The 26,579-nt window shown below is 44.9% G+C and overlaps 1 protein-coding gene across 2 annotated transcripts in view; it reads left to right on the top strand.

The window, feature by feature from the left end:
* Positions 1-26,579, top strand: part of DHDDS (dehydrodolichyl diphosphate synthase subunit) — a 77,232-nt gene that overhangs the window by 5,833 nt on the left and 44,820 nt on the right. For both annotated transcript variants that reach the window (XM_069756756.1, XM_069756755.1), the window contains exons 4-6: positions 307-449; positions 10,870-10,986; positions 16,439-16,540. In XM_069756756.1, coding sequence (XP_069612857.1) covers positions 307-449; positions 10,870-10,986; positions 16,439-16,540 — 362 coding nt within the window. The remainder of the gene's footprint in view (positions 1-306; positions 450-10,869; positions 10,987-16,438; positions 16,541-26,579) is intronic.

Genomic DNA, 26,579 nt, shown 5'->3' with positions numbered 1-26,579 from the left:
CTTATCAGTGATACCTGCCAGATAGTGCTTGCTTTTTTATATACATTTTCTTTAGCCCCTGTTCCAATTGTCACAATCAGAGGCAAGCTTGTTTTGTTTAGACCTAGTAGCCCTGCCACTCACTTGAGTACAAATCTCTGATTGGACAGTACTTATTGAGTGGCTGCAGAAGAAGAGAGAATTTTCTTTATACTTTCCTTCTTTTAAGATCTTTTCTTAACTTACCTTAAAACCCCCAAAACTGCATGTGTGAGTCCAGTCTTAATTAGGGACGTAGTAACACAACTTGTTTACCCCTTCATGTAGACATTGCGTTGGTGTTTGAACTTGGGAATTTGTGAGGTGACCGTGTATGCTTTTAGCATTGAGAATTTCAAGCGTTCTAAGGAAGAGGTGGACGGCCTTATGGAACTAGCTCGCCAGAAGTTCACACGCCTTCTTGAAGAGAAGTAAGTGCATCAAAGTTTGACTATTTAGGCATTACGGGTAATGAAAGGATTAGAAAAATTACAGGTTCACTTTTAGTTTGCTGGCTTTAAAGGTCTCATGTTGAAAATGTTAGCGGAGCTGTAGGTAGCACATTCTAGAGAAGGAGGATCTGATCAGTTTCATATACTTTTTGGTAAAAGTTTCAGTAAAATAGAGATCTGTTGTGTATGTTTGCACATGAGTCCAGTGTGTGGTCCTACTCAGTGATACACAATCGTTGCTGTATGACTGTGCATGCAGAGATAGCTGTCAATCACCGAGGAGGAACGCCCACTGGACTCATGCAAACATACACCACGGATTTCAATGAATAAAATTAAAGTAATACCAGATATTTTCTAACAAATCTATATATCATTCTGCTTAGCTGCGACTTCTGTATACCCTCGCTGATTGGGCTGCTGGTACAAGGTGTCAGTTTTTTTTACCCCTTCATGACATGGCGATTTTTCTTTTTTTCTTTTCATTTTTCCCTCCCCTTCTTCCAAGAGCCATCATTTTTGTTCTATCTTTCTGTCAATATTGTAGGACGTGTTGTACTTTTGAATGACACCATTAATTCTACAACATAATGTACAAGAAAACGGAAAAGCAATTCCAACTGTTTTGAAATTGCAAAATAAAATGATCGTAAGTCATGTGACAAGGCTTGTTAAAGGGTCAACATTGACTGTTAGGATTGCTACTTCCAATAGGTGGCACTAGAGTTCTAGAACTCTTCCTCTCTGAAGAGACAATTTGCATATTTCCCAAAGGAGCATTGCAGCCTTAAGTCTCCTCATCTCGACATGCTTAACATGTCACTCTCTGCAAGGAGAAACAATACTTCTTGGTTCCCGGATAGACGCCTCTCACTCAGCCAAACCAGATCTCCACTTTGCACTGACGAGGGGCAGTACCCCGATACACAGTGTCTGCAAATTGAGATTCTGGTTTGGCAATCATGTGACAAGGCTCGTTAGAGGGTCGACATTGACTGTTAGGATTGCTACCTCCAATAGGTGGCACTAGAGTTCTAGTCCTCTTCCTCTCTGAAGGGACAATTTGCAAAAAAAAAGTGTAATTTCACAATTGTTTTTTTGGGCTTTTTATTTACCGTGTTCACTATATGGTAAACCTGACCTAGCAATACGATTCTCCAGGTTGGTATGAGTACGCAGATACGAAACGTATAGTTTTTTTTGTTTTATGTGGCTAGAAAAAAAAAAAAAATTAAATAATAAAGAAAAAATAATTTCTTTTTTGGCACCATTTTCCAAGACTTCATATTTTGGGATCTGGGGCTGGGTGAGGGCTTATTTTTTTTGCTTCCTGAGCTGACGTTTACTGGTATTGTATCTACCCACAAAATGGTGTTTTGATTGCATCTTACTGCAATTCATTGCAATGTTGAGGCGGACAAAAATTTATAAGTTCTTTAACCCCTTAGTGACCGCCAATACGCCTTTTAACTGACCTGAGATATAAGAGACTTATATCCCCATACAGGTGACAATCCAGTAGCTGTCAGCTGTCCACTATAGCTGACAACTTGCTGCATCAGCCATGATCAGTGTTTGCACCGTCCAAATCTATTTAACCCCTTAGATGCTGCTGTCAATAGTGACTGCATCATTATAAACGGTTAACAGACTGTGGGGGCTCCCTCTTTATCCCAATTGGTGGTCTCAGATCATGATTGCATGGTCCTGATGTTTGTCATGGAAATTCATGACCAAATAGTGGCCTTAGAGTCTGTCGGCTGTAGTAACCTGTTCAGAAGTTAGTGACATTTAGGTGATAAAAATACACATTTTCATTTTTCTCATGCCACTTTGCATTAATTCCTGAAAATCACCCGAAGGGTTAACAAATGACCTGACTGCAGTTTTCAATATGGCAGGGGGTGCTGTTTTTAAAATCGTATCACTTGTGGGGGTTTCCCTATATATAGGACCCCCAAATTCACTTCAAACATGGATAGGTCCCTAAAAAAATACATTTTGTAAATTTCCTTGAAAAAAATTTAAATTGTTGCTACATTTTTAATCCTCCTAAAATGCTAACAAAATAAAATAACATTTTGCAAATGGTGCTGTTGTAAAGCAGACATGTGGGAAATGTTATTTACTAATGGTTTGCTGTGGTATGACTATCGGGATTAAAGGGATAATCATTCAAAGTTTGAAAATTGCTAATTTTTTAACATTTTTTTCAAATTTCTGATATTTTTCATAAATAAACATAAAGCATATCAACCTAAATTTACCATTATCATAAAGTATAATGTGTCACGAAAAAACAATCTCAAAATCACTGGGCTTTGTTGAAGCATTCCAGAGTTATTACCACATAAAGTGACACTGGTCAGATTTCAAAAATTTGGCTCCGTCACTAAGGGGTTAAAAGGGAACCTGTTAGCTGACACATGCTGCCCAAACCATTGGCAGTATGTTTCAATCACTGACATTTATGTTTGTCTCTGAAACACGGTGGTCAAAAAAAAACTTTTAGGCCATGTTCACACGTTGCAGTTTTTACCGTGGATCCGCAGCGTTTTTTGACGCTGCGGATCTGCAGCAGTTTCCCATGAGGTTTACAGTACCATGTAAACCTATGGAAAAAAAAAAAAAGCATGTCCAGCTTCACCAAATCCGTAAAAAAAGAATTTTCTTCATTCACAAACTTTAAACATGGAGGATACAGACTTCAGCACAAACCATATGGGTAAGAATTTCAACGCATTTCTGGAGACTAAGCTCCCTTAATCATGACATACGCCTGGACACAGTGGGTCCGTTCTCCTGAGGTTTGATTCATGCATCACGGGTGAGCTGATTTATATTCCTTTCTAAACCTATGGAAAACCAAATTCACTGTGCACATGCTGCGGAAAAAAACGTGCGGAAACGCAGCGTTGTTTTTTCCGCAGCATGTCGATTCTTTGCGCGGATCTGCAGCGTTTCTGCACCCATAGACTTTCATTGAGTCGGGCACATCCGCAGCAAAACCGCAGATGTAAATAAGATCTGCGGTTTAGCTGCTGGTGAAACGCTGCAGATTGGGAGGGGGGGGAAGTGTGTGGGGGGGCGTCTGTGCGGGGCTGTCGGGGGGGTGGGGGAGCGTCTGTGCGGGGCTGTCAGTTTGTCTGTGCGGGGCTGTCGGGAGGGGGGGGGGGGGTCTGTGCGAGGCTCTCGGGCGACCGTGCGGGGCTGTCGGGGTGGGCTTCGAGGGGGGTCTGTGCCGGGCTGGGTGGTCTGTGCCGGGCTGTCGGGGGGGGGGGGTCTGTGCCGGGGGAGGGGGGGGTGCGTCTGTGCTGGGCTGTGCGTGAGTGCGCTTGTGTGTGTGCAGGCATCGTCCGATGGGACTACAAGTCCAATTGGGCTATGCCTGCTGCAGTGACAGTGATTGACACATTAGCCAATGATAGGACAGTAGTAGTCCCATCATCCGGCTAATGTGTTGAATGTAAAAAAAAAACCACAAACATATAACAGAGCATACAACATATAACAGAATATACAATAGAACATACAACATATAACATAATACATACATACAGTGCATACCATCACCTTGTCACCTTGATCCCCGAAGCCAGTGTCACCTGTTCAAAATATTAAAATAATAAACAAACACTATACTCACTGTGCCGCAGATATCCAATTAAAACGAGTGTCCCACGACGATCTCCCATGGAGAGCAGCAGCATCAGTCTTATTGACGCCTCTCCATTATTAACCGGGTTTAATGTCACCTTACATAATAACCCCTTATTACCCCATATCCCACCACTACTCAGGAGTGGGAAGAGAGGGGCTTAGTGCCGGAATTGGCGCATCTTACAGATGCGCCATTTCTGGGGCGGCTGCGGGCTAGTATTCGTAGCCGGGGGGGGGGGCAATATCCATGGCCCCTCTCTAGGCTATGACTATCAGCCCGCAGCTGTCTGCGTAGCCTTTCTGGCTATAAAATATAGGGGGACCCCACGTAATTTTTTTTTTTGGGCGGGGGAGGGTCCCCCTATTTTAATAGCCAGTAAAGGCTACGCAAACAGCTGCGGGCTGATATTCATAGCCAGGAAGGGGCTATTGGTATTAACCCCTTTCCCAGGCTACAAATATTGGCCGTCGGCTTTCAATCTCTGGCGCAGAAAATTGCGTGGGAGCCCACGCCATTTTTTTGTTTGTTTTTATTTAAACGTTCATTAAGAAACATCGGCCTTGCTATTATATATCTATGGATATATGTATAGATATATGTATAGATATAACTATGGATATACCTATGGATGGATAACTATATCTATATATAGATATACGGTATTTATAGATAGGTATATGGATCGATATATCTATGTATCTATCTGGCTACTTTAAAAAAAAAAAAAAAAAAAAAAAGGGATCCGTTGCATCAGTTTTTCACTATTTGCAACGGGTCCGTTTTTTCAAAAATTCGCCGGATCCTGCCTGATGGATAGATGTAGATAGATATATGGATAGTTAGGCTACTTTCACACATCAGGCAGGATCTGACAAATTTTTTTTTTTTAAGAGCGAGAATGGAAGATGTACATGATTTCAATGGAATAAATGCATGGAAAAAACGGATTCGTAGGCCGGATTCATCATTTCACATCTCAGTTTCATACATTTTTTGCTGGATATGTCGCTGTGCGTTTTTTCGCTGGACAGAAAAAAAACCTTTCCTCTGTACGTTATCTCCGTCCGCTGGAAACAGGTTTTTTGACGGATCCAGCAAAAAATGGATAAAACGTGTGGCCATCAGGCGCAATCCGGCGCTAATACAACTTTACAAGAAAAAAAACGGATCCGGCAAAAAACGGATCCGTTTTTTTCAAAACTCGCCGGATTATGCCAGACGGCAAAAACCTGATGTGTGAAAGTAGCCTAACTATCCATATATCTATCTACATCTATACATATAAGAAAAAAAGGAAAACAGCACACAAAAAAAATAGAGAAAAGTGGGCTTTAATGCCTGGACGGCGTGCCACGCCGTCCAGGCATTAAAGCCCACTTTTCTCTATTTTTTTTGTGTGCTGTTTTCCTTTTTTTCTTATATTATTGGAACCATTTGGATACTGGTTTGGAAAGCTTTGCACCACAAGTTTGGTAATATGATGCTGTTCTAATTTTTTTCTTTACATCTATACATAGGTATATCTATCTATCTCATTCCGTCTGTCTGTCTGTCTATCTATCTATCCGTCTATCTATCTATCCATCTATCTATCTGTGTGTGTAATGGAGTTGGACAAATGTAAAAGAGGAGGTTGGACAAGACATGACATCACAAATCTTTTTTTTTTTTTTGTTCAATGCGGAATGCATAAAAAATGAAGGGGTGCTTATGTAAGCGTTTTTTGGTGTTTTTTCTGGGGGGAAACAGCCAAAAAAATGCTAAAAATCCTGAACGTGTGCACATAGCCTAATGGTACGGTCCGAGTCCGAAAGGGACACTTAGACAAAATACTCGAGCTGCTGAAAGGAACCCATAGGGGACGTGCCAAAGTGACTCAACTGCGAAGTTTCTTTTTCAGTCGGCCGCAGCAGGAAGGCGAGACTCTAATCAATACTCCAATGCCTTGCAAGAAACATTGAATGAAGTACAGCGGCGGGATCGCTAGGCTATGGGAGCTTTCCAGGAGGTGGATAGGCTGTTGTGGGATCAGTTCATTGCTGGGTTAGCCAATAAATTCCTACGGGACAAGTTGCAAGAAATGACCCGGATGATGGCTGATCTGACGTTTTACAATGTTTGCCTTGCCGCAATAGAGAGGGAGGAGGGGTTCACGCCTGTGGTGGAGAAAGTAGTGCTCAAGTGATGGGCAGCCATACGAGGTCTGAAGACTCTGAAGGATGTGTGGTTCATGCTCTGAGGGCAGAAATAAAATATATTCGACTAGGCGTGTCCCAGATGCAAGTGAGGTCGGCCCAACTTCTGGAGACACTTCCATCTGTCCCAGCTTGGGTACAGAGGCCAAATTGAAGAAACACGTCTGCTCCTCAGACTCGGGAGGCCCTTCTACAGAAATTGTTGACAATTTGGCATCATTGCCAGGGATTGTGATCTCGGGACTGACCTAGAGATGAAGGCACCAGCTTTAAACTACCAACTGCTGTAGTTGCTGGACACCTTGCAGCAGCCTCGGATTTGCAAAGCCCACAACGAGGAGAACACTATTTGTATTCATGCAGTCTGGTGCTAGAGGCTAGCAGAAGCCAATTCACGTCACAGCCGATGCTTTGGTTGGATTGTAACTCTGTATCCAACCTTAGTCATCTCCCTGATGTGATTCTTCTTTTTTTGACAGGAATCACCGGAACAGTTGCACCTTTCCTCAGTAATATGACCAGCTCCTAGCACTCTGCACACACCTGTTCTTAACTCTCCTGTGCTCCTGTCACATCTGTCTCTCTCAAATTGCACTCCAAGATGGCCGCCTTCAACTCTGTCATCCTTCAGTTTTCCAACTGTCACTCGAGGCGGCTCAAACTGGTTATCTCCCTGTGTGCCAACACAGATATAACCGTATCTGTTCCAGTCCTAAGGACAGGGATGAACACCTAGCCTAGCTTAAAATGTCATTTTTAAATCAAGGTTACCATCCCACCTCCATTGATGATCAGATCATTAGGACCACAAGGATCCCTAGAATTAAAGTACTTCAGTACGGAAAAAAAGAGGAAAATCGTGTACAACCCACAGCTTAAAATACTGAGAAACATGGCTAAGAAACTTCACCATATCCTACACAAGGATGACCAGTTAAAAATATTATTCAAAGACCCCCCCTTGCTATGTTACAGGCAACCTCCTAATTTAAGAAACATCATGATCCAAAGTTCAATGCCCTCAGATTCACCAAGAGGACATATCCTTGCAATGGGAGGAGATGCAAAACCTGCTATCATATAGAGACCAATGACAAGGTCCAAATCCCCCAAAACACAGCAGGACTATAAGATCCCCAGGACATTCACATGTTCCTCTTCCAATGTGGTGTATTTAATTCTATGCAATATATGTCCTGTGGGGGGCCTCTATGTTGGAGAAACAGGACAGAGGCTGAGAGCAAGGATGAGGGCTCATCGCCATACAATTACAGACAAAAAAAACCATTTACTTGTGGCCAAACATTTCTGTGGTCCAGGACACAACATAGACAATATGAAAGTTGTCATTTTGAAAGGCAACTTCAAATCACAGAAACATCGCAGGGTTTGGGAATACAAATTCATTACTAGGTTTAATTCTGTTCACACAGGACTCAATTTGTCAGGAGGATTTATGGCCCACTACCAAATCTGAACAATTTCCACTAAAAACAATGAAGGCACCACCAGCCCTTTGATCTCGCATGCATATGGGGTTCATGAAACTTTCACACCACTTGTCTAATCTTACCTAATTTAAGGTACCGTCACACATAACGATATCGTTAACGAAATCGTTATGTGTGACAGCGACCAACGATCAGGCCCCTGCTGGGAGATCGTTGGTCGCTGGGGAAAGTCCAGGACTTTATTTCGTCGCTGATCACCCGCTGACATCGCTGAATCGGCGTGTGTGACACCGATCCAGCGATGTCTTCACTGGTAACCAGGGTAAACATCGGGTTACTAAGCGCAGGGCCGCGCTTAGTAACCCGATGTTTACCCTGGTTACCATTGTAAAAGTAAAAAAAAAAAACACTACATGCTTACATTCCTGTCACGTTCCTCAGCGTCAGCTTCCCTGCGTCCCCCAGTGTCAGCGCCAGCCGGCCGTGAAACAAAGCACAGCGGTGACGTCACCGCTCTGCTTTCCGGCCAGTGCGCTTACACAGGGCAGAGAAGCTGAGGCTGGGGAACGCGACAGGAATGTGAGTATGTAGTGTTTTTTTTTTTTTTTTTTTTTACTTTTACAATGGTAACCAGGGTAAACATCGGGTTACTAAGCGCGGCCCTGCGCTTAGTAACCCGATGTTTACCCTGGTTACCTGGGGACTTCGGGATCGTTGGTTGCTGGAGAGCTGTCTGTGTGACAGCTCTCCAGCGACCAAACAGCGACGCTGCAGCGATCGGCATCGTTGTCTAGATCGCTGCAGCGTCGCTTAATGTGACGGTACCTTAAGGGTTCTCTCTTTAAGCTGTGTGTGTTTACTTAAATGTCCTGTTTATGTAAATGTCCATGTCTCACACCTTGCCTGTGCTCATTAATTACATTACTTATAATTAAGTTTCTTCAAATATTTTATTATACCAGGCTGATGAAGAGACGCAAGCCGTCTTGAAAGCTTGCTTTGTAACATCATTCACTATATTTTGTTAGGCTAAGTTCACACAGCGTTAGCAGCAACCCGTTCAGCACATACGCTAACGGGCTGCTGCTAACGCAAGTTCCGACGTTCAATGGCGCTAGCGCAGATAGAGCATCTGCTAGCTCTATCTGCGCTAGCAGTGACAGACTCGGAAACGCTGCAGCCCGCGTCTCGGGTCCGTCACTCAATGACGGCACATCCCTATCGCATGCCTATTGTGGGCGTGCGCTAGCGATGCGTCCAACATTGCAGTCAATGGCGGCCGTAACGGACTACGTTACACCGCGTTTATGCGTTAACGGACACCATTGACGCAGTGTGAACCCAGCCTTAGCCCTTAAAAGGTATCACGCCCACAAGATTCCTATTTTGTCCTATTAATCTGCTAACTGCTGCCATCTAGTGGCTAAAACATCAATAACATCTTTTATGTTTACACAGGTAAACAGGTGTGGAGTAGGAATCTTCAACCACCCCCTCACAATACTACAGCCAGTGGCCGATACATGGTGACCACAGCTTGGGCAGCATTTGTAAGCTGAGAGGCTCCCTTTAATTATTTTGATACAATCAGAGCTTTAGATTTAGCAGAAGCAAAGCTGAGAAAGGTTCCCCAGACCACACCATGCTCTCCATGTACATAGAGGTGCTTCTCACAAAATTAGAATATCATCAAAAAGTCAATTTCAGTTCTTCAATACAAAAAGTGAAACTCATATATATATATATTGCAAGACTTGTTAAAGGGTAGATTGTGACTTGTAGGATCGCTCCTTATAAGGTGGTGCAATAGAGTTCACGTCCTCTTTTTCTCTGAAGAGGCATTTTGCATACTATATAGAGTCATTACAAAAAGGGTGATCTATTTCAAGTGTTTTTCTGTTAATGTTGATGGTTATGGCTTACAGCCAATGAAAACTCAAAAGTCATTATCTCTGTAAGTTAGAATACTTTATAATACGAGCTTGAAAAATGATTTTAAAGAAGCACTATCAAAGTTTTTATCCTGTTAATATATTGCAGTAATAACCGTGCACTGTGTACCTACAATTACTCATTTTGCCTTTCTACCCAGTGAATTCTTCTGTTTTCCCTAATGTTGATGATTTCATGTGGTTAAAAACGGACTAGCTGAATCCTTCTAAACTCTATGTAGAGGCAGGAAGTTTCTTTTTCCCTGCATCAGTTATTATTAAAAATACAGTTCTACCTCACTGCAAAGTCCCTGGCAGCCCAGCTCCACCCCCTCTTCAACTCCGGACCCAGCTGCAACACTCCTCCCCCCCCCCCCCCCCCCCGTTACAGACTTTCATATACTATGAGGACTGCAATATATCAAGAGGATAAACATTTAGATGAGTGCTTCTTTAACATGTCCTAGTTGCAGCCGAAAAATGTCTGTATGCCACTAGAATTCTTGAATTTGGCCATGTGCAGTCATATTTACTGCTGCCTATTTGCTCTTTAAATTGTTTGCATTGTCAACTTGTGTCCAGTAGATTGCCCCCCCGTGCTGTGTGCATGAAACACTCAATGGCTGCCACTAGGGTTATTCATTTATTTTACTCACTTATATATCGCCATTAATTCCACAGCGCTTAACAAATATCTTCTTCACCATCCTTATTAGGAATCATAATCTAAATTCCCTATCAGTACGTCTTTGGGGTGTGGGAGCTAACCGGAGAACTCGGAGGAAACCCATGCAAGCATGGGGAGAACATACAAACTCCTTGCAGATGTTCTCCTTGGTGGGATTTGAACCCAGGACCTCAGCTCTGTGCCACCATGCTGGACTGGGCTAAGTTATCTTGCAGAAAACCTTTTTAACATCTAAATTGAAATATTTAATGACTTGTGGTGTGGTACCTGTTGAGATGGTATTCTGCATCGAAGTGTAGGTAAAGTTTTGTATTTTTGATTAAGAAATGCTTTACCTTTTAGCTGGTGTTTTCTGTCCATTTGTGATTTGGTAGTAAAACTACTATACTATCAAATTTTGTTTTATTTCTATTTTTGTAAAAAAAAATTGAGTACTGAATTACATTTTTCAATGCATCTGATGTTTCCTGCAGAGATAAACTTCAAAAACATGAAGTTTGTATACGAGTAATCGGAGACTTGAGTTTGCTTCCTGAAGACATTCAGAGGCTTATTGCACAGGCAGTCCTGGAAACCAAGGCTTACTCTAAGTAAGTTTAGACAAACTATCCTATTGTTACAAAAGAAAATGACCATCACTACTCAGGCAACTATAGATTTGTATTCCATGTAGTGTAGGCTATTTATGACATTTCTGACTACATGTTTTAGTTCTTATTTTTCCTGCTAATGATTTGTATAGATGTAGTGCTTATTTCCAGGACGTCCCTCCTGACAGCACCATCAGGAGGTTGTCCTTCCTGTACCTATCAAGAATAAGAACACACAAGAGGTTAAAAGGCCCCTCCCTCCACCACCCCTCTGTTTTTCCTGTCCTTATCAGGGATGGTCACAGAAGAGGATTATTACCTATTGCTTCCAGGGATCAGGAGCTCCTGATTCCGGACGCAGGGGGATCGATTTTGGGGTCCTCGCCATCTCTACCCTTATGTCCTGCTGGAGGTCCGGAGGCTGACACCCTGCCAACCAATGGGTCCCTCAGCCTGGTCCAGGTAAGCGGTGGCTCCTGGAGTGGCCGTTTCCCCTCCAGAGGTGCTCTCGGCTCGCGTGACTCATCTCGGCACGTGTTTCAATGCACTCTGAAGAACTTCCCGTTTCAGGGGATGACACGTGAACCTCTAGTGCTCGGTGTGCGTTCCTCCATGGAATGCACTTCCGGTGGGTTGGAAAAAAGGGCGCCGAGCCCTAATTTAAAGGAAAACCACTTTTGATGATTCAGATGGAAGACAGGTGAGGCAATACTATTTAAAGTATAGACGGGGGGAAGCTGATGTTCAAGTTCATCAGGTCAGACAGCTATGGAAGGTCAATCTACTAACCGGTCTGATACCACTACTGAAACCCCCGGTACAAGTGAGTAATTTTGTCTGGAAGTTTGGGCCTCACACTGTCACACTATCTGTTGTCAGGCGTATAATTCATAGTTAATTGTTAATTTATAGGACAAGGAAGCCCCTTAAAGAATCATGACACCATCCGCACCTTAAAAAAAAAAAAAGAGATGTGCCATGTGTAATGCTAAATTGCCGGACACATATGGGAAACAGTTATGCCCTGAGTGTATTGCCAAGGTGGTTAAAGATGAACACTCCTCATTTATGACTGATAAACAGAATTAGTTATCCCTCATCCCTCGTGGATGGCTCTCAGGCAAAAAAGACCACGATGGGAGATGACATCCAGTTCAGAAGGAGAGGCTGACCCGGAACAGAAGGAAAGCGAAGTTTGTGACAACTCTCCCAGAGGACAAGAAGTACCTTTTCTCTTGGGAAGATACGGACGTTCTATTATCAGCTGTTAGAAATACTATGGGGGTGGGGGATACCCACCAACCCCCTTCCTCAGTACAGGATGAAATAAAGTGTTCCCTGTCAATAACCACATTAAAGCCATGATTCTGGAGGAGTGGGAGATGTGTAGAAAAGACTAGCAATCCCAAATAGTTTTACATCTCATCTACCCTTTGAAGTTGGGGACATAAAGTTATGGGAAGAAATCCCGAAGGTAGATATCCCTATAGCAAGGGTAGCAAAGAAAACAGCTATCCCCTTTGAAGATTTATCATACCTTAAAGATCCTAAAGACAGAAAGGCAGAGGGCCTTCTCAATAAGACATGGGAGACCTCTGCAGCTGTAATTAAAGCAAATATAGCTTCTACCTCAATGGCTAGGTCCATGAATATATGGATGGAAGGGTTGGAGGCCCATTTAAGAAATTAAACAAAGAGATCCTGGAGTATATACCATTGCTCAAAATGGCAACAGCTTTTATGGCAGATGCCTAGAATCCATTAGATTCACTGCAAAGAACGAGGCTCTAGCAAATACAGCAAGACGGCAATATGGTTGAAGACTTGGTTAGGGGACTATAACTCAAAAAATAAATTGCGCTCCAGTCCCTTTCTTGGCCTTCGAGTGTTTGGTCCAGTGCTGAACGACATGATGGAGAGGGTGTCAAATGACAAAAAAGGATTGCTGGACGAAAAAACCTAAGAAGGTTTTGTCCTTTCGGAGGCCTTATTCCCATCAGAAACCAGACCCAAAGGAAAGGGGAAAAGACCGGTAGTTGGCGCTACCTGAAGGGCAGTAAAGGAAGAAGTGCCTTTTCCGATGTGTCAAACAGTTCACGGAAACAATGACGCCAGGAAGGTAGGGGGAAGACTTCAAAACTATCTTCCAGCATGGGCAGAGGTATCCAGGAATCTGTGGATACTGCAGACGACAACGGAAGGCTACAAGATTCAATTCCTGCGGATACCCCATGGAAGATTCCACCTGACAGCTGTTCAATATCCCCAGGTCTCAAAAAAGCTGTGGGCAGATGTAAAAATACTGGTGCGTTCAGGAGCAGTGATTCCAGTAGCAGAGGCAGATTAGGGGTCTTGGCTACTATTCGGGCCTATTCTCGATCAAGAAACCAGGGGGAGACTGTTGCACTATAATAAATCTGAAATCACTGAACAAATGGGTTTCATACAAAAAATTCAAAATGGAGTCTATAAGATCTACAACTCCACTAATCAAGGAAAATAAGGTAATGTGCACTTTAGACCTATAAGAAGCATATTATCACGTGCCTATTCATCCTGACAGCCAGCGATATCTGAGATTTGCGGTGATGGATGGGAAGAAAGTTCAACATCACCAATTCAGATGCCTCCCATTTGGTCTTTCCTCGGCGCCACACAAATTTTCCAAACTGATGGCAGAAGTAATTGCCTTTCTCAGAGAACAGGGAATATTGATTGTCCAGTATCTGGATGACTTCCTGTTGATGCAGAGTCCCCCCAGCAACTGAAAGCCAATTTTAACGTCAACCATCTTATTAAACAACCTAGGATGGATTATAAACTGGTAAAAGTCAGATCTAGTGCCAGGAAGAGAAAGTTTTCCTAGGAATTCTCTTGGACTCCGAGCGGCAGATGTCCTTCCTACCAGAGAAGAAACAGGAGGAACTCAAGGACAAAGTCTTAACATTCAAAAGGAGATCTCAGGAGTCCGTCAGAGAGGCTATGAGGATTCTGGGACTGATGACGGCTTCTATTCCAGGGGTTCGTTGGTGTCAATCCCACTCAAGACAACTGCAACATCAGGTCCTGTCAACGTGGAACAGGAGGACGGATGGGCTAGATAAGAAATTAAGACTAATGACAGCACCTCAAACAATGGTGAAAAGCAAGTCTTACATTTTATTCTGCCTCCTGTGGCGACGTTTCGGTCCGAAGACCTTTTCAAGCACAGTATGGAATGTACTCTGGGATGGACTCCCTGGTTATGACGTGCGCCTCTTTGTCTTAATAGACTTGGAAATTTTTTGAAGGGGTCCCAGGATGTGGTGGCAGATTTTCTCAGCTGGAAACAGTTCAGCAGTCAGAATGGTAGCTGAACAGGGAAGAATACGACCATATAATACGCCAATGGGGTACCCCCCAAGTAGACCTGTTCGTTACCAGAAAGAATTCAAAAGTTTTGAGATTTTTCTTCCCTCAATCGGAGACAGACCAACAAGAATGGACGCCCTATCTCAGAAGTGGGACATGGACCTGGCATATGACTTTCCTTCTTTTCCTCTAATCCCAGTTCTGAGGAAGATACGGGAAAACCAAGCCACAGTAATCATGATATTGCTATTTTGGCCCAGAAGGAGTTGGTTCCTCCTGCTAAGGAGGATGGCCATAGAATATCCTATCATCCTTCTAGAAATACACGATCTACTGTTCCAGGGTCCAGTACACCATCCCAAGGTGAAGCTCCTACAGTTATCTGCCTGGATCCTGAGTGGCAGATTTTGAGGTTGAGAGGCCTCTCAGATTCGGTCATAACGGCTATTCAGAATAAAAGAAATCCAGTGACTTCAGCAATATATACAAAAATATGGAAGCAGTTTTGTTCACAATATACCGAGGCGACAACAGTACTATCTAAACCTGACATTCCCAGGATCTTAGAATTCCTACAGGCAGGGTTTGAGAAGGGCCTAAGGCCTAGTACTCTAAAGTACAGATCTTGGCTCTGTGTTTTCATGGACTATCCGCTGGGGTCCCATCCTTGGATTGAACGGTTCGTGGAGGCCACAGGCAGATTAAGACCCACAGTTAGAGCCTACGTTCCACCATGGAATTTGAACACTGTCTTAAATGGATTATGCAAACCACCATATCAACCGCTGGAGGACTCTGATATAAAGTCTCTCTCCCCTAATTCCTTAATTCCTGGTTGCCATAACAATGGCCAGGCTGCTTGGGGAAATAGACATTCTCCATAAAGAGTCCATCCCTAAGAATCTTAGATGACTGCATTATACTTCGACTAGACCCTGCATTTCTGCCAAAGGTAGTGACACTCTTTCACGTGAGTCAGGAAGTAGTCTTGCCTGCCTTCTGTCAAAACCATAAAAATAGTCTGCAACGGTATTTTCATTCCCTAGACGCCAGAAGAAGAGTTCTCCCAGTACTTGGAAGCCACAAAGAACTGGCGAGTAGATCCCAATCTGTTCGTACAGTTTTGGGGGGGAAGAATTAGGGAAAAAAGACTTCAAAAGCAACATTGGCACAATGGGTCAGATTGGTAATCAGCCTGGCCTACACATCTGAAGGGAAATCTCCCCCAGTCAATATTAGAGCCCATTCCACGAGAGGAGTAGCCACATCTTGGACAGAGCAAGCAGGTGCCTCAGTAGACAAGATCTGCAGGGCTGCAACCTAGACAAATCTTACTCCATTTTGCAGACACTATAAACTGGACGTTTTAGCGGGCCAAAAAATGGCTTTCGGGAGGAAAATCCTCCAAGCAGTGGTCCTGCCCTGAATGTATCCTCTGGCATTCTCCTGATGGTGCTGGAGGTACGTCCTAGAAAGTAGGCACTAGACTTACCGGTAATAGGTTTTCCAGGAGTCCATCATGACCGCACCAATTACATTCCCTCCATATAAGGCATTTTTTTATCTGACGTGTCGGTAATGTATGTAGAAGGAAAATAAAATAAAATAGAGTTGCATCCATCCTGGTGCGGTACTTGGAAAAATCACTGAAGGTTGGTGGAAGGAGGGACCTTTTAACTTCTTGTGTATTCCTGTCCCTATCAAGGACAAGATTGTGCTGATTGTGCTGTCATCATTGACTCCTGGAAAACCTGTTACCGATAGGTCTAATGCCTACTTTCCTTCTATATACTTTAGGCAAATCTTTTTTTTTGTTGTTGTTCTATGACCCAATTATTGTTAATCTAAATTATGAGTCAGCTTTGCGAAATGGACATATTTTTAGATTCTGATTGATGGCTTGAGAAGAGGAACTTGAAGAAAGAGTCATACAAGGTCTTACTTCTGCAGATTGTGCTCTGTTGAAGCAGTGCTTGACAAAGAAATATAAAAATCACATTTTTGTTAAGTTCCATGTAATTTGAAGTTACGGTAATTACTAATAATATGCTTAATACAATTTAATTTCAGTTGACATCTTTTGTCCTGATTCTTTTTTAAGGTGTTTTTTAAATGTTTGTTTTGCATACACATCCCGACATGAGATCAGCAATGCAGTTCGTGAGGTAGCATGGGGAGTAGAAGAAGGTCTAATAGAACCCAGGTAAGTCGGTCCCAATTTTCTTTTCTTTTTTTCATGTGTATGTATGTCTGTATTAATCACCAATTTAGACGATAACTTGGACTACTGTTCTCTAATAGAGTCCTTAGGACCAAGATGAGTTGAACAGTGTTTATTTCCACAACGTTGGACTAGCGTCTTCAAGTGACAAAAACAATTGCCTTGCAATTAAAAAAAAATAATGGAAAAATCTTTCAACTCCTCTTGATCCTAAGGATTCTTTATTACAGCTGTGCAGAGTGATAACGTGTTATCGTCCAAATTGGTCAACTATCCTGGAGGAGATCATTCCCCAACCACAAGGCAGCAACTGATATGTTCAGGTGTTTATCAGAGTTGTGCCTGCAGACAACCTGCCCAGGTGAGCACTTTCCTTTGCACCCAAAAGGGTATTACCCGAAGATCTTGTGTGCTTTTTTTTCCCCCCTACAGGTGTTTCTACCTACAGGTGTTTCTACCTATATTTTTTTTAATGTCATTTTTAATTAAAAGCTTAATAGTAATTAAAATCGTTTCTAATTACGGTATGTGGATAGATATAAACTACAGTGGGTGCGGTAAGTATTCAGACCCCCCTTTGCATTTTTCACTCTTTGTTTCATTGCAGCCATTTGGTAAATTCAAAAAAATTCATTTTTTTCACATTAATGTACACTCGGCACCCCATCTTGACTGAAAAAAACAGAAATGTAGACCTTTTTGCAAACTTAATAAAAAAGAAAAACTGAAATATCACATGATCATAAGTAATCAGACCCTTTGCTCAGACACTCATATTTGTCACATGATGTTTATTTCCTTGTGATCCTCTTGAGATTGTTCTACTCCTTCATTGGGGGCCAGCTGTGTTTAATTAAAGGGAACCTGTCACCTGAATTTGGCGGGACTGGTTTTGGGTCATATGGGCGGAGTTTTCGGGTGTTTGATTCACCCTTTCCTTACCCGCTGTCTGCATGCTGGCTGCAATATTGGATTGAAGTTCATTCTCTGTCCTCCGTAGTACATGCCTGCACAAGGCAAGATTGCTTTGCGCAGGCGTGTACTATGGAGGACAGAGAATGAACTTCAATCCAATATTGCAGCCAGCATGCAGCCAGCGGGTAAGGAAAGGGTGAATCAAACACCCGAAAACTCCGCCCATATGACCCAAAACCAGTCCCGCCAAATTCAGGTGACAGAGTCCCTTTAAACTGATAGGACTTGATTTGGAAAGGCACACACCTGTCTATATAAGACCTCACATCTCACAGTGCATGTCAGACCAATTGAGAATCATGAGGTCAAAGGAACTGACCAAAGAGCTCAGAGACAGTATTGTGGCAAGGCACAGATCTGGCCATGGTTACAACATAATTTCTGCAGCACTCAAGGTTCCTAAGAGCACCATGGACTCCTTAATCCTTAAATGGAAGAAGTTTGGGACCACCAAAAGTCTTCCTAGACCTGGCCGTCCAGCCAAACTGAGCAATCGTGGGAGAAGTGCCGTGGTGAGAGAGGTAAAGAAGAACCACAAGATCACTATGGCTGAGCTCCAGAGATGCACTAGGGAGATGGGAAAAAGTTTCTCAAAGCCAACTATCACTGCAGTCAGGCCTAGTCGGGCCTTTATGGCAGAGTGGCCCGACGGAAGCCTCTCCTCGGTGCAAGACATATGAAAGCCCGCATAGCATTAGCTAAAAAACACATGAAGGACTCCCAGACTATGAGAAATAAGATTCTCTGGTCTGATGACATGAAGTTAGACCTTTTTGGTGATAATTCTAAGCGGTATCTGTGGAAAAAGCAGGCACTGCTCATCACCTGCCCAATACAATCCCAACAGTGAAACATGGTGGTGGCAGCATCATGCTATGGGGATGGGGGTGTTTTTCAGCTGCAGGGACAGGATGACTGGTTGTTATTGAAGGGAAAATGAATGCGGCCAAGTGCAGAGATATCCTATATGATAACCTCTTCCAGAGTGCTCTGGACCTCAGACTTGGCCGAAGGTTCACCTTCCAACAAGACAATGACCCTAAGCACACAGCTAAAATAACAAAGGGGTGGCTTCAGAACAACTCTGTGACCATTCTTGACTGACCCAGCCGGAGCCCTGACCTAAACCCAATTGAGCATCTCTGGATAGACCTGAAAATGGCTGTCCACCAACGTTCACCACCCAACCTGACGGAACTGGAGAGCATCTGCAAGGAAGAATGGCAGAGGATCCCTAAATCCAGGTGTGAAAAACTTGTTGCATTACTCCCAAGAAGACTCATGGCTGTACTAGCTCAAAATGGTGCGTCTACTCAAGACTGAGCAAAGGGTCTGAATACTTATGATCATATGATATTTTTTTTCTTTTTTAATAAATTTGCAAAAATTACTACATTTCTGTTTTTTTTCAGTCAATATGGGGTGCAGATGATGATGATTATTATTATTAGTATTATTATTTATTGTAATAGCGCCATTTATTCCATGGCGCTTTACATGTGAGGAGGGGTATACATAATAAAAACAAGTACAATAATCTTAAACAATACAAGTCATAACTGGTACAGGAGGAGTGAGGACCCTGCCCGCGAAGGCTCACAATCTACAAGGGATGGGTGAGGATACAGTAGGCGAGGATAGAGCTGGTCATGCAGCGGTTTGGTCGATCGGTGGTTACTGCAGGTTGTAGGCTTGTCGGAAGAGGTGGGTCTTCAGGTTCTTTTTGAAGGTTTCGATGGTAGGTGAGAGTCTGATGTGTTGTGGTAGAGGGTTCCAGAGTAGGGGTGATACGCGAGAGAAATCTTGTATACGATTGTGGGAAGAGGAGATAAGAGGGGAGTAGAGTAGGAGATCTTGTGAGGATCGGAGGTTGCGTGTAGGTAAGTACCGGGAGACGAGGTCACAGATGTATGGAGGAGACAGGTTGTGGATGGCTTTGTACGTCATGGTTAGGGTTTTGTACTGGAGTCTCTGGGCAATGGGGAGCCAGTGAAGGGATTGACAGAGGGGAGAGGCTGGGGAATAGCGGGGGGACAGGTGGTTTAGTCGGGCAGCAGCGTTTAGAATAGATTGGAGGGGTGCGAGAGTGTTAGAGGGGAGGCCACAGAGCAGGAGGTTGCAGTAGTCAAGGCGAGAGATGATGAGGGCATGGACTAGGGTTTTTGCAGATTCATGGTTGAGGAATGAACGGATTCGTGAAATATTTTTGAGTTGAAGTCGGCAGGAAGTGGAAAGGGCTTGGATATGTGGTTTGAAGGAGAGATCAGCGTCAAGGATTACCCCGAGGCAGCGAGCTTGTGGGACTGGGGAGAGTGGGCAGCCATTTACTGTAATGGATAGGTTCGTTGGGGGGGTCGCGTGAGATGGGGAAAGATGATGAATTCTGTTTTGTCCATGTTAAGTTTCAGAAATCTAGCAGAGAAGAAGGATGAAATAGTGGACAGACATTGAGGGATTCTGGTTAGAAGGGAGGTGATATCTGGTCCAGAGATGTAGATCTGTGTGTCATCAGCATAGAGGTGATACTGAAAGCCATGAGATTCTATGAGCTGTCCCAGGCCAAAGGTGTAAATGGAGAAGAGCAGGGGCCCAAGGACTGAACCTTGTGGGACTCCGACAGATAGAGGGCGAGGTGAGGAGGTGGTGTGTGAGTGGGAGACGCTGAATGTCCGGTCTGTTAGGTATGATGAGATCCAGGATAGGGCCAAGTCTGTGATGCCAAGGGATGAGAGGGTCTGTAATAATAGAGAATGGTCCACTGTGTCAAAGGCAGCCGACAGGTCCAGGAGGAGGAGGACAGAGTAGTGTCGCTTGCTCTTGGCGGTTAAGAGGTCATTGGTGACTTTAGTTAGGGCAGTTTCAGTGGAATGGTGTGACCGGAAGCCAGATTGTAGGCGGTCGAAGAGGGAGCAAGAAGAGAGATGGGAGGACAGTTCAAGGTAAACGTGTTGTTCCAGTAGTTTGGAGGCATAGGGGAGAAGTGATATAGGGCGATAGCTAGATACAGAGGATGGGTCAAGAGAAGGCTTTTTGAGGATAGGTGTGATAGAGACATGTTTAAAGCTTGAGGGGAAAACACCAGTTGTTAGTGATAGGTTGAAGAGATGGGTTAGGGTTGGGATGAAGACTGTGGTGAGGTTTGGGATGAGGTGGGATGGGAGCGGGTCAAGTGCACAGGTGGTGAGATGCGATCTTGAGAGTAGAGTGGAGAGTTGATCTTCTGTAATGGTGGAGAAGTTGGTTTTGGAGGTGGAGGGCTGGGAAGTCGGGAGGAAGGGCTCTGGGGGTTGTTGACCAAAACTGTCTCTAATGCTATCAATCTTCTGCTTGAAAAATGAGGCAAAGTCTTCAGCGGAGATAAGTGGGGAGGGAGGAGGTGCTGGGGGACGGAGGAGAGAATTGAAGGTGTTGAATAACTGTTTTAGGGTTGTGAGACAGAGAGGATATGAGATGAGAAGTGGGTTTGTTTAGCTGTGGTGAGTGTGGTCTTGAAAGTAGTGAGGGACTGTTTGAATGTGATGAAGTGCTCGTTAGAGTGGGATCTTTTCCATCTGCGCTCAGCAGCCCTGGAAGCTCGCCTCAGTTGTTTGGTCAGGCTGGTGTGCCAGGGCTGTCTGTTGATTTTGCGAGCTTTGGTATGTGTAAGTGGGGCAGCAGATTCCAAAGCTACAGCTATTGTGGTGTTATATAGAGCGGCAGCATCATCTGCATTGTGTAGGGAACTTATGTCTGTGAGAGGGAGGAGGGATTCAGAGAATGAATGTAGGTCAAGATCTTTAAGATTTCTGCGAGGGTGTGAAAGTTTGTGGGGTGGGGATTGTAGACATGGAGTGGAGAGAGATGAGAATGTGAGAAGGTTGTGGTCAGAGAGTGGAAGAGGTGAGTTAGAGAGGTTAGATAGAGAGGAGAGGTGGGTGAAGATGAGGTCCAGTGTGTGACCGTCTTTGTGAGTGGCTGCAGAAGACCATTGAGTGAGGCCGAAGGAGGAAGTGAGAGTTAGAAGTTTAGTGGCAGCTGAGAGGGAAGTGTCAATGGGTATGTTGAAGTCGCCCATGATGATAGTGGGGATGTCCGCAGAAAGGAAATGAAGTAGCCAGGTGGTGAAGTGGTCAAAGAAGGTGGTGGCTGGCCCTGGGGGGCGGTAAATGACAGCCAGTTGGAAGTTGGAGGGGGAGTAGATGCGCACAGAGTGCACCTCAAAGGAAGGGAGGGTAACAGAGGGTGGCAGTGGGATTGGGGTGAAGGAGCAGTTATCTGACAGGAGAAAACCAACTCCTCCGCCATGTTTGCTGCTGGGGCGGGGTGTGTGGGAAAGGTGGAAGCCACCGTAAGAGAGTGCAGCAGGGGAGGCTGTGTCAGAAGGGGTGAGCCAGGTTTCGGTGATGGCAAGGAAGGAAAGTTTGGTGCAGATTGTACATTAATGAGAAAAAAATGAACTTTTCTCCTTCGCCTCATTGGGGGACACAGACCGTGGGTGTATGCTGCTGCCACTAAGAGGCTGACACTAAGTGATACAAAGAAAGTTAGCTTCTCCCCTGCAGTATACACCCCCCTGTTGGCTCTCAGCTAACCAGTTCTTGCTTTGTGTCTGTAGGAGGCACACAGACAGGTCTGCTATTCAGACCCAAAACTCTTTATTTTATTTTTACCTTTTACATTTTTGATTCTATTTTTTTCCATGGATGAATAGGGCGACGGATCCTTTCAAGGTTCCGATCTCCCCGAACCATCAACAGGCGAGCACGGAGAGTGTCGCCTCTCCGTACCCTCTCCTGCGACGTGGGATGCCAAGCCTGGGCTGATTCTTAGGGGTGACTGCCCCTTCAAGGGCACCGATCTCCCCACACCTTCAAAGGACGAGCACATGGAGTGTCACCTCCATGTATCCTCTTCTGCAGCCAGGCTTAATGCTGGACAACTGGCCCTGTCCACCCGAGGGCTTAACTCCGTAGATGTACAGAGGCACCCTCTCTTCAGCGTCCTAGCAGCCCCCAATGTACCACCTCTGTTAAAGCGGATGGCTCAAGGAAGCGGACAGTACCTCTCCACCTCCCTAACAAAGGGATGGTGGATTGAGGTTTACACCTTTATCCCTGCACCATCCACGCTGACCTGCAGCAGAACAGTAGAGTGCGCACGCTTTCCTCGGCGCTGAAACTCAGTCATCCACGGCCGCTCCATGTTGGGACGCGCACCAATAGTGAGTGGATCCAGTCAGCGATGGGCCTCTGCAGCTGGATATTCACATGCTGACAGGCAGCCTCAGGCTTCCCTGTGTCCCACCTCCCTGAGGTAACGCTTCGGCCGGCTGCAAAAATTTAGACCCCGCATTCGGCCGATGTGTAGTCCGGAAGCCGCGCCCGCACTATGGCGCGCTAAGGCGGCTCCACCCGCTTTTCTGGCGCTTCTCAACTGGCAAAGGAGCGCTCAGTTTTCTCGGCCACTACAACGCCCCTCACTTCTACCGCTGCCAACGCTCCCGCCGGCTGCGGAAATGTAGGCCCCGACTTGGGCCTACTCATGGAAGTCTCAAAGCTCCGCCTACATTCTGTGGCTCCGCCCCCGATAGGTTTTATCACAGTGATCAAAATTTTAAAAAAATAGTAAATGAACCCCATTTATCACCCCTATAGCTAGGGACAATAATAAAATAAAGAAAATATATTTACTTTTATTTTTCCACTAGGGTTAGGGTTAGAACTAGGGTTAGGCCTAGGGTAAGGCCTAGGGTAAGGCTATGTGCACACATATTCTGGTCCTCTGCGGATTTTTCCGCAGCGGATTTCATAAATCCGCAGTGCAAAACCGCTGCGGATTTATAGCAATTTACCGCGGTTTTTCTGCGGATTTCACTGCAGTTTTACAACTGCGGTTTTCTATTGGAGCAGTTGTAAAACCGCTGCGGAATCCGCAGAAAGAAGTGACATGCTGCGGAATGTAAACCGCTGTGTTTCCGCGCAGTTTTTTCTGCAGCATGTGCACAGCGTTTTTTGTTTCCCATAGGTTTACATTGAACTGTAAACTCATGGGAAACTGCTGTGGACCCGCAGCGTGTGCACATACCCTTAGAATTAGGCTATGTGCACATGGTGCAGATTTCGCTGCGGATCCGCAGCGGATTGGCCACTGCGGATTCGTAGCAGTTTTCCATCAGGTTTACAGTTCCATGTAAACCTATGGAAAACCAAATCCGCTGTGCCCATGGTGCGGAAAATACCGCACGGAAACGCTACATTGTATTTTCTGCAGCATGTCAATTCTTTGTGCGGATTCCGCAGCATTTTACACCTGTTCCTCAATAGGAATCCGCAGGTGAAATCCACACAAAACACACTGGAAATCTGCAGATTTTTCAAAAATGGTGCAGAAAAATCACACACGTATCCGCAACGTGGGCACATAGCCTTAGGGCTAGGGTTGGAAATAGGGTTAAGATTAGGCTAGTGGTTAGGGTTATGGTTAGGGCTAGGGGTGTGTTGGGGTTAGGGTTGTGGTTAGGGTTGGGATTAGGATCAGGGTTAGGGTTGGGATTAGGGTTGTGGTTAGGGGTGTGTTGGGTTTAGGGTTGGGATTAGGGTTAGGGGTGTGTTGGAGTTAGAATTGAGGGGTTTCCACTGTTTAGGCACATCAGGGGTCTCCAAACGCAACATGGCGCCACCATTGATTCCAGCCAATCTTGCGTTCAAAAAGTCAAATGGTGCTCCCTCCCTTCCGACCCCCGACGTGCTCCCAAACAGTGGTTTACCCCCACATATGGAGTACCAGCATACTTAGGACAAACTGGGCAACAACTATTGGGGTCCAATTTCTCCTGTTACCCTTGTGAAAATAAAAAATTGCTTGCTAAAACATCATTTTTGAGGAAAGAAAAATTATTTTTTTTTTATTTTCACGGCTCTGCGTTGTAAACTTTTGTGAAGCACTTGGGGGTTCAAAGTGCTCACCACATATCTAGATAAGTTCCTTGGGGGGTCTAGCTTCCAAAATGGGGTCACTTGTGTTTTTTTTTTTTTACTGTTTAGGCACATCAGGGGCTCTGCAAATGCAGCGTGACGCCTGCAGACCATTCCATCAAAGTCTGCATTTCAGGGGCGTGGCCTGAGAGTCCATGTGAACGGACGTGCGGCTGTGAGCTCCCGCTGCTGTATATTCAATAATCCTGCAGAGCCGCTGCTGTTCGGTCCCTGAGGGGGCTTACCGGCTGCGGGGAGACTTGGAGAGTCCGGCGGTGCTGAGCGGTAGCGCTGGAACCGGCGAACATGACCAGGAGACGGCAGAAGGACGCGGGAGCCGGGGATGCAGGCGCAATCCAAGATGGCGCCGACACAAGGGAGAAGGCGGACAAGGAGAACGCTGCATGCAGAAAGCGCATGGAGGTAGCAGCAAAGCTCCAGCAGTTTGCGAGAGCGGAGGCCGCAGAGGAGGGAGCCGGAGCTGATACCGAGGAGGAGGAGGAGAGCCCAGCAGGAGAACATGAGGTACAACAGGGGAGAAAGGAGAGCAAAATGACGGTGGCAGAAGGGGGACCCGAGGAAATGGCGCCAGAAGCTGAGCCTACCTTAAGAGACGTTTTTGCGCTGGTTTCTTCATGTAAACAGTCTCTGACCTTACAGATACAGGAGGTTAAGGGGGACACAGCCCAGATAAACGCAGCCATGCAGAAGATTGACAAACGTGTGGGGGAGGTAGAGGAGAGAGTGAGCACTGCAGAAGATCATATAGTGCAGCTGCAAAAAGCAGAGAAAAAGTTCACTCAAGCAATAGCTGAATTGGCGGCTAAAAATGAGGACCTTGAGAACAGGTCCAGAAGAAATAATATTCGCATAGTGGGCATCCCTGAAAAAGCTGAAGGGAGGAATCCAACGGAGTATATTGAAAACTGGCTGTTAGAGACATTTGGAGATATGGCGCTAACAAAAGTGTTCGCGGTAGAAAGAGCGCATAGGGTCCCACCGAAACCACCTGTCCCTGGTGCGAATCCCCGTACCATGCTTGCCAAAATTCTAAATTATAGAGACAGAGACATTATCCTGAGGAAGGCCAGAGACATGACGGATCTGACAGTTGAAGGCCAAAAGATTGCTATTTACCCGGACTATTCTGCTTTGGTGCAGAAACAACGGATGATGTTCATGGGTATCAAGAGACGGCTGAGGGAGCTGGGAGTGCAATACTCCATGATGTTTCCAGCAAGACTAAGGGTGGTGGCGTTTGATAAAATTCACTTTTTTCAGAAGCCGGAGGAAGCTACCCAGTGGATCGATATTAATGCTAAAAAGCTTAAAGGAAAAGGAGACTGAAACTGTGGGAAGAGTCTGATTTTGTTTACTTATCTGTCAGTTGGAAAAGAGTCATGTGATTGACAACTCAGGGGGTATGGGTGGTGAAGAAGGGAGCTGGATTGTAATCAGTTAAAGTTAAAGGGATGGTGTAATGGCTGCTGGGAAAGGGGGAGGAAGGGTAAGCGGCATATTATAAGTGTATGCAGGTTTCTTGCGTGTGTAAATAATTCTATGTTAAAATATTTTGAGACACGTTATTTTTCAAAATGTATGGAATCCTGTTATGTACAGTGGTGGGAGGAGGGTTGGGAAGGTAATGCCAAACGGAGTGTTCGCTATGGGCAATGATGCCCCACTCTTGAAAAGAGGTGGAATGGTTAGATGTGAGGGGGATGGGTGGGAGGGGGAGTTGGGAGAGGGGGGGCGAGGGAAGTTAGACAGCTCGTGCTCAAGAATAATGATACTCTTAGTGAAGATGAGTCAATTGATGGGGACCCGTTTTAAGATTTTGAGCTGGAATGTGAGAGGCCTAGGGGAGAAATCCAGACGAGCCGCGAGTTTGCAATATGCCAGAGACCAACGGGCCTCAATGATATGCTTGCTGGAGACGCATTTGGTAAGGGAAAAGGTGGATGTCCTAAATAGACGTTGGATTCAGAAGGGATATCACTCTACCTTCTCCACGTATGCAAGAGGAGTCTCAATCTTGGTTCCAGCGGGAGTTCAGTATGAGGAGGTGAAGGTATATGTGGATGTGGATGGGC

Source organism: Ranitomeya imitator, chromosome 3 (assembly GCF_032444005.1).
Source record: "Ranitomeya imitator isolate aRanImi1 chromosome 3, aRanImi1.pri, whole genome shotgun sequence".
Lineage (NCBI taxonomy): Eukaryota > Metazoa > Chordata > Amphibia > Anura > Dendrobatidae > Ranitomeya > Ranitomeya imitator.
Note: the sequence above shows the minus strand (reverse complement) of the source record. Positions and strands in the feature narration are given on the sequence as shown.